The 12,082-nt window shown below is 41.4% G+C and overlaps 1 protein-coding gene across 1 annotated transcript in view; it reads left to right on the top strand.

The window, feature by feature from the left end:
- The window catches only part of LOC105894028 (collagen alpha-1(II) chain-like), a 43,798-nt gene that overhangs the window by 6,608 nt on the left and 25,108 nt on the right, over window positions 1-12,082 (top strand). Inside the window, exons 5-19 of the mRNA XM_031560671.2 lie at window positions 132-203; window positions 1,061-1,111; window positions 2,495-2,557; window positions 4,769-4,822; window positions 5,005-5,058; window positions 5,289-5,342; window positions 5,497-5,550; window positions 5,713-5,757; window positions 6,153-6,206; window positions 6,741-6,785; window positions 7,105-7,158; window positions 7,610-7,708; window positions 7,997-8,041; window positions 11,163-11,261; window positions 12,063-12,082. The exon at window positions 12,063-12,082 is cut by the window's right edge and continues 34 nt beyond it. Of these exons, the coding sequence (XP_031416531.1) occupies window positions 132-203; window positions 1,061-1,111; window positions 2,495-2,557; window positions 4,769-4,822; window positions 5,005-5,058; window positions 5,289-5,342; window positions 5,497-5,550; window positions 5,713-5,757; window positions 6,153-6,206; window positions 6,741-6,785; window positions 7,105-7,158; window positions 7,610-7,708; window positions 7,997-8,041; window positions 11,163-11,261; window positions 12,063-12,082 (863 nt within the window). The remainder of the gene's footprint in view (window positions 1-131; window positions 204-1,060; window positions 1,112-2,494; window positions 2,558-4,768; window positions 4,823-5,004; window positions 5,059-5,288; window positions 5,343-5,496; window positions 5,551-5,712; window positions 5,758-6,152; window positions 6,207-6,740; window positions 6,786-7,104; window positions 7,159-7,609; window positions 7,709-7,996; window positions 8,042-11,162; window positions 11,262-12,062) is intronic.

Raw genomic sequence — 12,082 nt, 5'->3', positions numbered from 1 at the left:
CTATGTTCTTACTATGTACTGTGGCACTCTGAGATTCAGGTGAATGTAGAGTGCGCTATAAATTAAATTAATTATTAATTATTATTATTATTGTGTGTGACTGCGTTATCTATTCTCTGTCTCCCTTGCAGTCCTTTAGACCTCAGTATGATAAAACAGACGGGGGTGGAAAATATTATGACGGAAAAGGCGGCGGTGCTGGGGTATGGAACTTCCTCTTTGTCCTCTGTTCTGGCTGGAGAGATTTATCTGTGTCTGTGTATCGGTGTCTGTGTGTGTGTGTGTGTGTGTGTGTGTGTGTGTGTGTGTGTGTGTGTGTGTGTGTGTGTGTGTGTGTGTGTGTGTGTGTGTGTGTACAATTACATTGATTCATTTAGCAGATGATTCCATCCAAAATAACTTACAGCACAGTGAGGGTGGCCAATATATTTCATTAGTAGTTGAGCTTAGATAAGAGTCAATCATTTTCTGTAGTTCTCTTCCTGCTATTCATTTTAATTATATTATTATATAATATTATTGTTATTAATAACTATGAATAGCTATTTATATATGTTATTAATAAATAATCAATTATAATATTAACACTGCCACCCAACACTATTTTACCTATACTGTCGTTAAATGAGCTGGGTTTCCCAAAGCCCTCTTAACGCTACATCATTAGGAAGCTATACCTGAGGCTGTACCTTAATGTAAATGCATGTATGTGTGTAAGTATATGATCTTTGACTTCAAAGGGTCTATCTCACTCTCTCTCTCTCTCTTTCCATGTTTCTCTTTTGCTCTCTCTCTCTCTCTCTCGCTCTCTCTCTCTCTTTCCATGTTTCTCTTTTGCTCTCTGTTTCTCTCACTCTCTCGCTCTCTCTCTCTCTTTCCATGTTTCTCTTTTGCTCTCGCTCTCTCTCTCTCTCTCTCTCTCTCTTTCCATGTTTCTCTTTTGCTCTCTCTCTCTCTCTCTTTCCATGTTTCTCCTTTGCTCTCTCTCTCTCTCTCTCTCTCTTTCCATGTTTCTCCTTTGCTCTCTCTCTCTCTCTCTCTCTCTCTCTCTCTCTCTCAGATTATGGGTCCACCAGGCCCTCCGGGTCCCGCCGGGCCTCCAGGAAATCCAGTAAGGATTTTCGGATTTTGAAAATATCAAAAACAATCCATGACTGTGGAAGCCTTTAGGGGGTCAACTATGTCCTAAATGCACAAGCAGTCGATGAGCGACAATGACAAAAGCAGATTGCTCCCATGAAAATGAACAAGTTGGTCCTAACTAGTAGGGAGCCTAGAAATCATCTATCGCTTGCTCCATACTTCATAGACTAAATAACAAAGTAAGCTGTACAAACAGTGCCCCCTACTGGCCAAGTTTAGGATGACATGGAACACTGAGGACCCTGGTCAACAGGCAACTGGTAACAAACAAAGCCACAAGCGAAGTCCGTCACTCCTGAATTAAAGCTCATTTATTAACTTGGCAGAATCATTTTGCTAGTTTAATACCATGAGTAAGATCCTACACGCAAACATGGGTGGGTCAATGCAATGCTCCCAGACGCCACACGACAGCTTTAGTTCACGCACAGCAGACTGGGATCGTGGCTTGGCTCGTTGCCCATTGATGAAGTCAGAGTCCTAAGTGTCCATTTTCATATTCAACCTGTTACAGCTCTTTCACTTGTCACAATGCCTTTATTTGTCCCTCTTTTGGATTAATGGTTAAATAAAAGTAAGATTATGCAGGTGTATAAGGTATGTTTTCCCAATAGCAAGCCTTTATAACACCCTCAAAATTAATTTTGATGGCATGTGTGAAGGAGAAGCATAAACACTTGTGTAGCTATTAGCCAGGGCTCTTCTCTATGTAGCTATTAGCCTATGCTCACCTCTATGTAGCTATTAGCCTATGCGCTTCTCTATGTAGCTATTAGCCTATGCGCTTCTCTGTGTAGCTATTAGCCTATGCTCTTCTCTGTGTAGCTATTAGCCTATGCTCTTCTCTGTGTAGCTATTAGCCTATGCTCTTCTCTATGTAGCTATTAGCCTATTCTCTATGTAGCTATTAGCCTATGCTCTTCTCTATGTAGCTCTGGAGTCTGGGTCATAAAACCTGTGAAAATTTTAATAGCACTATGTTTATAGCACTATGTTGCTGAAAGACATCAGTCAGCAAGTTGGCTAGCTTTTATCATTGCAATAAAGTTATAGATGTTAGTCACTGTAATACTTTTTTTTTATATATATTTTTTATTTTCCTTCTTGTTATGGACTGAACATAGCACATATTTACAAAACAGTCTTCACGGTCATGAATATAATGTAGTTCAATACAGAGTATATAAAATAAAAAGAAACATCCAAAAGAAAACATTGATCGGGTTTACAGTATTAGGAGTCAGTCATGGCCCTTTATGTACCTGTAATACACTTTAAATGATTAGTTTCAACTGGAGTTTGTTCACTTTTGTTAATTGTTCTATGTGTTTGTTCTGTACCTTAACCTCAGGGTCCCGACGGTCTAATAGGTGGGCCAGGACCTCATGGTCTTGTGGGAGAACGTGGTCGCCAGGTGAGAGTCTCTCTAATCTGTCTTTGTGGTTCCGATGTCAGGCCGGGATGTCAACACAGTTCTAAGACCACTTAGCAATGTAGGACCCAAGCGCAGAGGTTGTGTCAAAAACTTTGTACTTTCACTTTTCAAATCAAGAATAAATCCAAAAGCTCAGAATATCCAACAAAAACAGGTATCCCAGGGGGAAAAACCGGGCAGATAATTCCAGGGAATTATAGCACAAAACAAGTCAAGAAAATGGCTCAAGCAGCTAATGTCTAACAAGCAAAAGAGGAAAACCAAATATATCCACACAAAAAAAAAATACAAAATCAAAGGCCACAGACCAAAAAGTAACCCCATGCTACATGACTAGTCCACAGAACACAAAGTGATGAGATTCCCAAAAGGCCAGGTATAAATACTTAGGATAATTAGTCACATGAAAATGGCGGGAAATCAAACAAAGGCAGGAAGTAAACACAAAAGGTGAGCGGTCAGGTCTGAAGCACATGGACAACAACAGAGCGCATGTGGGCTAAAGGAGTTCCTGGGTGGCCACTAGAGGCCAGAAATGTCCCAACTCGTGACATCCGACAGTAAAAGAGCCAGGACAAAGAGACATGGAGAAGCAGTTTTTAGTTTCTATGCTCCCAGCCTTTGGAATACCTAAGAATGGATGAAACAGTGGAGACCTTTAAACGTGCACTTAAGACATAACTCTTTAATCTCGCCTATCGCTCTCTGTAATATTTATCTGTTCTCAGTGGTCTGTAGTGGGTCTGCTGTACATGTGTGCGTGCCTTGTAATATGTTTGCACTTACATGATATGGTGTGTGTGTGTGTGTGTGTGTGCGTGTGTGTGTGTGTGTGTGTGTGTGTGCGTGTGCGTGCCTTGTAATATGTTTGCACTTACATGATATGGTGAGTGTGTGTGTGTGTATATGTGTGTGTGTGTGTGTGTGTGTGCGTGCGTGCGTGTGTGTGTGTGTGTGTGTGTGTGTGTGTGTGTGTGTGTGTGCGTGCCTGGTAATATGTTTGCGCTTACATGATATGGTTTTTCTTCCCTCTGGAAATTCTGTGTCTCATACAAGTGTTTGTTACAGTTTTTCTTGATTGCCAAGATCATGTGTGTGTTAATGCTCCATTTCCCAAAACTGTAAATATAAATGTATATAAATATAAACACTCATCTTCACAAATCTTCACAAAACTTCAAACTTCAAACTTCAAACACCATGTAGTCTTACATCTAAACAGTTTTCTACAAATCTACAATCTTTGCTTTCAAACACGACACAAAAGCCATCCAATACACATACACCACAAAATAGCCATTACACACTGGTGAGATCAATTAGAGGCACTGCCATAAAAACCTGTTACTGCAATGAGTGATGGCACTTATGTATTCCCCTAGAACAACCTCTTCACATGATGAGCACATGTGTGTAAAGACACAATACATGTATACATTTTCAAAAATGTTAATTCCTCAATGTACTGTAGTAAAATAAACTGAATTTCAGCAAACAAGCAAATGTACTGCAAAAATATACAACGGATATGTAAAAAACATAGAAAACAGTGAAATCATTTTCATGTATTTACCAATATAAACCAATACAAAAGAAACGTTTGTTCATTAAAAAAGGTCTTTGTGGATCCATTGTTCTGAAGAAAGTGAACTGACCTGGCCGTGACCCTTTTATCTATATAGCCTGAGGTTCTGATTGGTGTGTGGTGTTAGTTGGGTTTGAGCTGTGATGATTTGAGTTAATGATATTGAATGCCAGTTCTTACTAAATGAGCACATGGTGCAGCCAGTGACATACAAAAGGATTTGTGTTTAGAGTTCAATAAATCTGAATCATGTGTGAAAACTGGGGAACAATGTTTTGGGAAATGGGTTTGTCTTTTGGGGCGATAGCGCCGATAACGTTATTGTGTGTATAATGCTAAAGGCCTTTTTTTATTGTTCATTAGCAAAAAACTGATTCAATTCGAATTAAAAAGTTGACAAACGGTGAAAATACTGTAGAGTGTTTCTTTATTTGCGAAATTTGAAAAATAACTCGGAAGATAATCGACATCATCCTCATCGTCATCTTCATGTTTCACATCGTCTTCTTCATCCCAAACATAATCATCATCATTGTCTTTTTCATCTTCATCATTTTCATCATCATCATCGTCGTCATCATCGTCTTCTTCTTCTTCTCTTGCAGGGTCCATCAGGTCCCCCGGGTCCTCCAGGCATACCTGGCCTCCGTGGAAAAGATGTGAGCTCATATCTGGTTGAAGGATCCACACAAGACATTTGTCACAATTAACTATTAGTTCACTTATTAATTAATTAATAAAGTGGACATTCGTATATTTTTATACAAGTATAATTAAATACATTTTGTCCATAGTGCAATATTCAGGAAGTATTCTAACTATAACTTACTATGCTTTGTAGGGTAATGATGGCAGTGATGGTCGACGTGGTGATGTTGGTCTCCTAGGTCTTCAGGTGTGGACGCTTACATAAACACACATACACACACGCACTGCTAAACACACACACACACAGACAAAACGTCTTATGCCCCAGACGTTCCTAGTAATTAGGTGGCCCCATAGCATCCACTGTCACAACTAGGCTTAAACCATGAGCTACCCTTTTTTCTAATCTACCGTGTTGGAATAGGGTGTGTGGATCCGTTATTGGGAACATCATTATTCCATTTTCCTCCTTCCCAGGGTCCTCGTGGATACCCCGGAACGCCAGGTCTCCCAGGGATGAAAGGGTACAGGGTGAGTGTGGTGTGATGCTTTCACACACGTTTGGATCGTTCCCGCCAGTCTCTCACAGACAGATAGTGAGCGAGGTTAAAATACACGCAGTACATAAATGATATACCATGAGGAAGTAGACTCGAGGTCTTAACAACGTCATATCCTGTTACAGGGTTTAAATGGCCTGGATGGACCTAAGGGATATCCTGGTCTCCAAGGACTAAAGGCAAGTGAAGTAGACTGGGTCTGGTTACAACCTCTTTGTGTGAACTTCTGATTTCATAACATAAACCCTAATTGCAACAGCCAGACTAAACCAATAGACCTATAGAAAACTTTGGTCAGACAATGTTAAGTGGTGTTCTTATGTTCATGTTCGTGTCAACAGGGCGAGTCCGGTGAATCTGGAAAAGATGGCATTTCAGGGCGTCCGGTTAGTCTAAAACACGATGTGTCGCTTACACTGTCACTTTCACCTTCACACTCAACCACATTTCAGTCACTAGTTCTTAATAAGCAATAGACATTTTGGGTTATACATGTTCACTCATGTCAAGAGTAAAATGATGTGTAGCCCCTGATAGAGTTGAATTAACATAGCGTTAGCATTAGCATTAGCATAGCAATTGTCCTGCATCATTTATTTAGCACATTGGGAGCACTGCTAACCCAAACACGGAGGTGTTCCATGAATGCTCTCAGGGGAAATGTTAGAAAAATAAAAAAATCCAAGACAGTATTCTCATAACATGCGAACTAACGTGTTAATGTGCATTTCTCTGTTCGCAACCCTGGGCCCACCTCTCCATGTCCGCTCTCGTCTGGTAGGGTGAGCGTGGGTTGCCTGGGGAGGAAGGCCTTTCTGGACCGGCAGGAGCCACTGTAAGTTTCTCTCACTGCAGCCCCCCCCCCCCCCCCCCCCCCCCCCCCCCCCCCCCCCCTCCTTCTCACAGACCAAAGCAAATACTCACCATATGAAATAAAACAGGAAATGACATAGGGAAGCATGGCCATGCAGATTTACTTATGCTTTTAACTTAAAGTAAGCACACCACCTTTTACCTCTCTCATTACCTTTTTAAATCTTTTATGTTTTTATTTCTCTTTTAAGTGATATACTCTTCCTCTTTTATATCTCTTAAACGTTCTTTTATCTGCTCATTTGTACAGCACTGAATTACGAGTGTGTATGAACTGTGCCATATACATTAACTTGCTTTTTCTTTTGGCTTGCCTTTAAAGTTCTGCTTTATGTAAATGTCAAGAACTGAGTTGTAACTCTGACACGATGCAAAAGCAATAGCATTCTCACCCCATTAAACCCACTAGTTCTTCCACTTTTTAGATTTTTAAAAGGGAATCTAAATCTTTGTAAATATTGGTCTCCTTGTCTTATCTTGCTTTCTTTGAAATTAGGGTGTCCGCGGTCATGATGGCCCTCCTGGCACTATGGGTCTCATGGTGAGTATTCATTTCTTTGTATACACCAGTAAGGTCCAGCCATACAACCTTATTGGTTGAAAAGCATTCTATCCGTGTAGTTATACTCAATAACAGCACATTCATTCCACCCTGTAGTATGTGTCTGTATTAATCCCCGCTTATGAGTTGTTGAGGATTTTTTATGATTGACAGTGTTAATACTGTATAGTGTTGTTCTTTTTAGTTTTTAACTGATTTTATTTTATTCAAACAAGTGTGTCTCTCATGTCTGGGAGCTGTATTCTTCAGCTCTCTTCCTCTAGCACACAGTCATGTTGTGTTTTCTTCTCTATGTAAGGGACCGCCGGGTCCACCTGGCCCACTGGGCTTCCAAGGTCGTGCTGGAACCAATGTGAGTCTCACACACACACACACACACACACACACACACACACACACACACACATACACACATACACACACATAGACATACACATACACATCCACAGGTATGCACAATACCCCCCCTCCCCCCCCACACACAGAGACACACACACACATGCATAATCCCCCCACACACACACTCACACACTCACACACACACACACACACACACAGTCTCCCCCACACACAAACACACACACAAACACATACCTGCCACCCATCCCCAAACATACCCACACGCACGACCATCTAAAATACACTTACCCAAACTGTGTGTATTCTAACTGATGCCCACCCCTCCCCCACTGTGAGTCACACACACACACACACACACACACACACAAACACATACACACACACACACTTTGTGTATTCTAACTCATACCCACCCCTGCCCCACTGTTGCTGCTCCAATCCAGGGAGAGCAAGGACCCAAGGGAGAACCAGGGCCACGAGGAGAGAATGGGGGGCCTGGCTTACTGGGGAAGAAGGGCCCCCGAGGTCCCATTGGAGATGTCGTAAGTGTCAATGGTGATACACACACACACATATACACACACACACACACACACACTCACACACACACACACACACACACACACACACACACATACACACACACACACACACACTCAAAGTGACGCTGAGGTCCCATTGGAGATGCCGTAAGTGCCATTGGTGATACAATCACACACAAAGTAGGAAGGTATGTGTACCGGTGGAAGATTCTTGTGTTCATTCTAGTCTTTGTGGTTGTGAGTCGTACTCCTTGGCTGACTGTCATCTCTTCCTCCGTACGTTCACAGGGAATATCTGGGAAAGACGGAGAACCAGGAACAAAGGGAGACCCTGTGAGTCTACACCTAGTGTGTGTGTGTGTGTGTGTGTGTGTGTGAGACTGAGTGTGTGTTTGTGTGTGTGTGTGTGTGTGTGTGTGTGTGTGTGTGTGTGTGTGTGTGTATGTGAGAGAGACTGAGTGTGTGTTTGTGTGTGTGTGTGTGTGTGAGAGACTGAGTGTGTGTTTGTGTGTGTGTGTGAGAGACTGAGTGTGTGTTTGTGTGTGTGTGTGCATGTGTGTGTGTGAGTTTGTGTTTGTGTTTGTGTGTGTGTGCATGTTTGTGTGTGTGTTTGTTTGTGTGTGAGTGTGTGTGTGCGTGTGCACAGGGGCGGACTGGGGGGAAAAAGTGGCCCGGGAGTTACTGTCAGACCGGCCCACTTAATACACGGCGCGTTGCCCACTCAATGCATCACACGTTTTGACCAGTTGGTCGCCTATTTGGAAAAATACCCATACACTTAACATTATTTTGGATGATTACAAATAAATGACATCATTTATGGTTTTTTAAATAACATTTGGATTCACCAATTTGACTGGATGGACACATGGAATAAAATGATACTGGCTATTGTAACACTCCAAGGTAGGTATAGTTTGCTAGATGAATAGGCTTAACTCTGGGCTAGTATCAGAAGGTTATATGTATAACTACAGAGCCTTAAAGGAATGAATGTCAGCAGAGAAAGACCACACAATAAAGAAACTGGAATCAGAGGGTATAATTAGTAGGAACCAGTGGCGGCTCCTGAAAAAATTATCAAGGGGGCATATTTTTGATAATGATTAAGGCGACCCATTCAGTAGTTACATTAAGCAAGACAATTGTATCAATTTGTTGTTACCTGATTAACTCATACAGCAATACTTACATAGCTAGAGTAGCTATTTACAGGTGGAAATCTATGAAAGAAAGTTGCATCCAGGAGCCTTCATAAGCAAACATGATGTGGCTCCACCTTAAAATATCCCACTTTTTCATTATCCACATGTCTCAAAAGTTGTATGATGTAACATAGCTTAACAGGACACATGATATGTCCAGTAACAACATAAAGAAGGGGGCAACATATAAGTCAAAACCAGCAATATTTATTGACTGATCTTGAAAGTAGTGGCTTACAAAAGCTAAATAAGTCATCACATAGAAAATAACTCAGTGTTAGTGCAAGGAGCGAACATTCACACTGTAAAACCTATGAAAAGTGACAATGGTATATAGGAATACAGACCGGGTTAGCCACTTCACAGCCTGCTAGCCACGATTTTCTTTCATTGCAATTCTTGGATGTAGGATTCCCCCCCCTTTTTGTAGAAACCTGTTGAATGGATACATTTGGTCTAGGAAGTCCTAAATGTTTTGTTGTCAATGTATCTTCATTAGTACGCCGACTTTCAAAAAGCGAATCGAGTTGTTGCACACTGAATGTTAAAAATGGATTTAACATGAGAGTCAATGAGAGAGATCTGGGGCGATTTCCAGTTTGCCCAAAAAGGGGCGGGGTCATTTGAAGCACCACGTTTGCCTGACTGTTGCCTGAGTGACTGTTGGCTGATTCGACAATGACATTCAGAGGCAGATCAGACGGTCTAGTGGTAGAATCCAACAGAAAAGAAAACTCATTTTCCCGTAGGCAGTGCGTCGCCCCATTCGCCCTTATGGACAAGCCGCCCATGAACTATATTGTAGAAATGAACAGTACAGAACATACGATGGGGTGTGAACATCAATGGTATCAGTAGTGTTGCATGCTGGGTGTGTGATTGTATGTGTGTGGGGGGGGTGTTGAAGGTGTCTGCGAGCAAGTGATGCAAGTGTTGAGTAGGCTAGAGTTATTGACATTTAATAACGCCTAAAACAAAGTTAGACTGACGGAAGACATTAGATGAGTAAAGAAGAAAACATTTCGGAAAATAAGCACCATGAGTGTAAATACAGATCGCGAGGAGTAGTATAAATTTCAGTCAGTAATTTTTCAAAGCCATAATCATTAGAGTCATTTATACGTGTTTTGTCAAACTCAGAACATAGGCAGTACCGGCGATATCGGTGGCTAGGGCCGGCTTGAGATAGGGGTGGGCCGGTGTTTTGGACCATCCCAACCCCGTCGGCCCACCGGGGATCCCCCCGGTATCCCCGATGGCCAGTCCGCCCCTGCGTGTGCATGTTTGTGTGGGTGTGAGTTTGTGTGTGTATTTGTGTGTGTGTGGACGTGCATGTGTGTGTCTGTGTGAGTGTATATGGGCGTTTGTAAATGCATGTGAATATGCACAGATGTGTCTCCGTGTATGTGTGCGGGCATGTGTGTGTGTGTGTGCCACCCAATAGCTGACTCTAAAAGAAGACATGGTCATAAAGACTAGCTCTGTTTAGCGCAGCAGCGGCTAAAGACACTCAGTCCATCATACCAGTCTGCGCTAGCTCTGTTTAGCGCAGCAGCGGCTAATGACACTCAGTCCATCATACCAGTCTGCGCTAGCTCTGTTTAGCACAGCAGCGGCTAATGACACGCAGTCCATCATACCAGTCTGCGCTAGCTCTGTTTAGCGCAGCAGCGGCTAAAGACACTTAGTCCATCATACCAGAATCTCTGTCCTGGAGACAAATACACAAGACTGTTTGTCCAAACACAGCTGTTTGGCTGCTATGTATAAACACAGTGAGTTATGTGAAAACCACCACGACTGTGGTCTCACACAATTTATTATTGTGTGTGTTTGTGTGTAATAGTTACATTTAAATTTAGTTTAACAGTTACTTTTAGCATTGGTGTGTGTGTGTGTGTGTAATAGTTATATTTAGCATTGAGTATAATATTTATATCTACAGTGATTCTAACTATTGTACATAAATATTTAACACATTGTGTGCAATAGTTATATTTAACATTGTTTGTAAAAGGTACAGTTAAACTCTAAACTGATGCATTTTCATCAATTTGAACCCATGACTTTGGTGTTGCTAGCACCTTGCTCTGGCAGCTGAGACCCCGGAACACAATCACTATAATTAAAATGACATTTAATGATAACATTGAATAACAGTTGTCTAATAGTTACATTTACATGTAGTTGATGCTGTTATACAAGGCAACTTACACCATTGTGCGAACGCGTTCTCTTTCCACCCATAGGGGCCACCAGGTCTACCAGGTGCCTCGGGCTTTGCTGGAGCTACTGGCCTCCCAGGGCCAAGCGGAGGCGAAGGATCACAGGGGCACAAAGGAGGCATAGTGAGTAGCTCGTGTCTTTATGTTTTTAGGTTTATTTATTTATTTATTTATTTTTTAGTATTTATTTTGTATTGGTTTAAATTAGGGGTTATAATATTTCATACATATTAAGCATATATGGCATAACATATCCCAAACATGTCATAACCCTCCCCTCCCCCCTACTCACATGAGATATATTCATATAACAAATCATATCAACAAAGCACACTAATGTCAACAGGTATCACATTTTATGTTTATTTTATGTCTATTTTTATATGGATCACTGTGCTGATAATTTCTTTGTGCACGTAGTTCTTTGCTGTTAAGCACTTTGAGCTGCATTGTTTTGTATGAAAGGTGATATACAAATAAAGTTTATTATTATTATTATTATTATTCCTACACTTCCCTTATCGCTTCAAGCAGTTACCCCATAACTATGACTGTTAGGGCCATAACTGACACAGTTAGGGCTATAGGATGACCTGAAATAACCTGGAATTTGCAGATCCATGACATTATAAGGAAACGATGAATCCTTTTATATGTTTCAAAATGCCACTTTAGTAACATGGGACAGAAATCAGGACATCCATGCTAAGGTTGTTAGATACGTTTACTGTATTCATTTGGAACAGAATTGTATTCCATAACAACAGTACAGATAGATACGTCATAATCTGAATGAGATATGGTGACTGAAGACCTTTGTACTGTGTGTGTTTGGTACTGAAGACCTTTGTACTGTGCGTTTGGTTCTGAACTTTGTACTGTATGTTTTGTACTGAACTTTGTACCGTATGTTTGGTACTATAGGGTGTCGTGGGAGCAATCGG

This window comes from Clupea harengus, chromosome 23 (assembly GCF_900700415.2).
Source record: "Clupea harengus chromosome 23, Ch_v2.0.2, whole genome shotgun sequence".
Classification (NCBI taxonomy): domain Eukaryota; kingdom Metazoa; phylum Chordata; class Actinopteri; order Clupeiformes; family Clupeidae; genus Clupea; species Clupea harengus.
The sequence above is the reverse complement of the archived record's forward strand: the minus strand, read 5'-3'. Positions and strand labels throughout refer to the sequence as shown.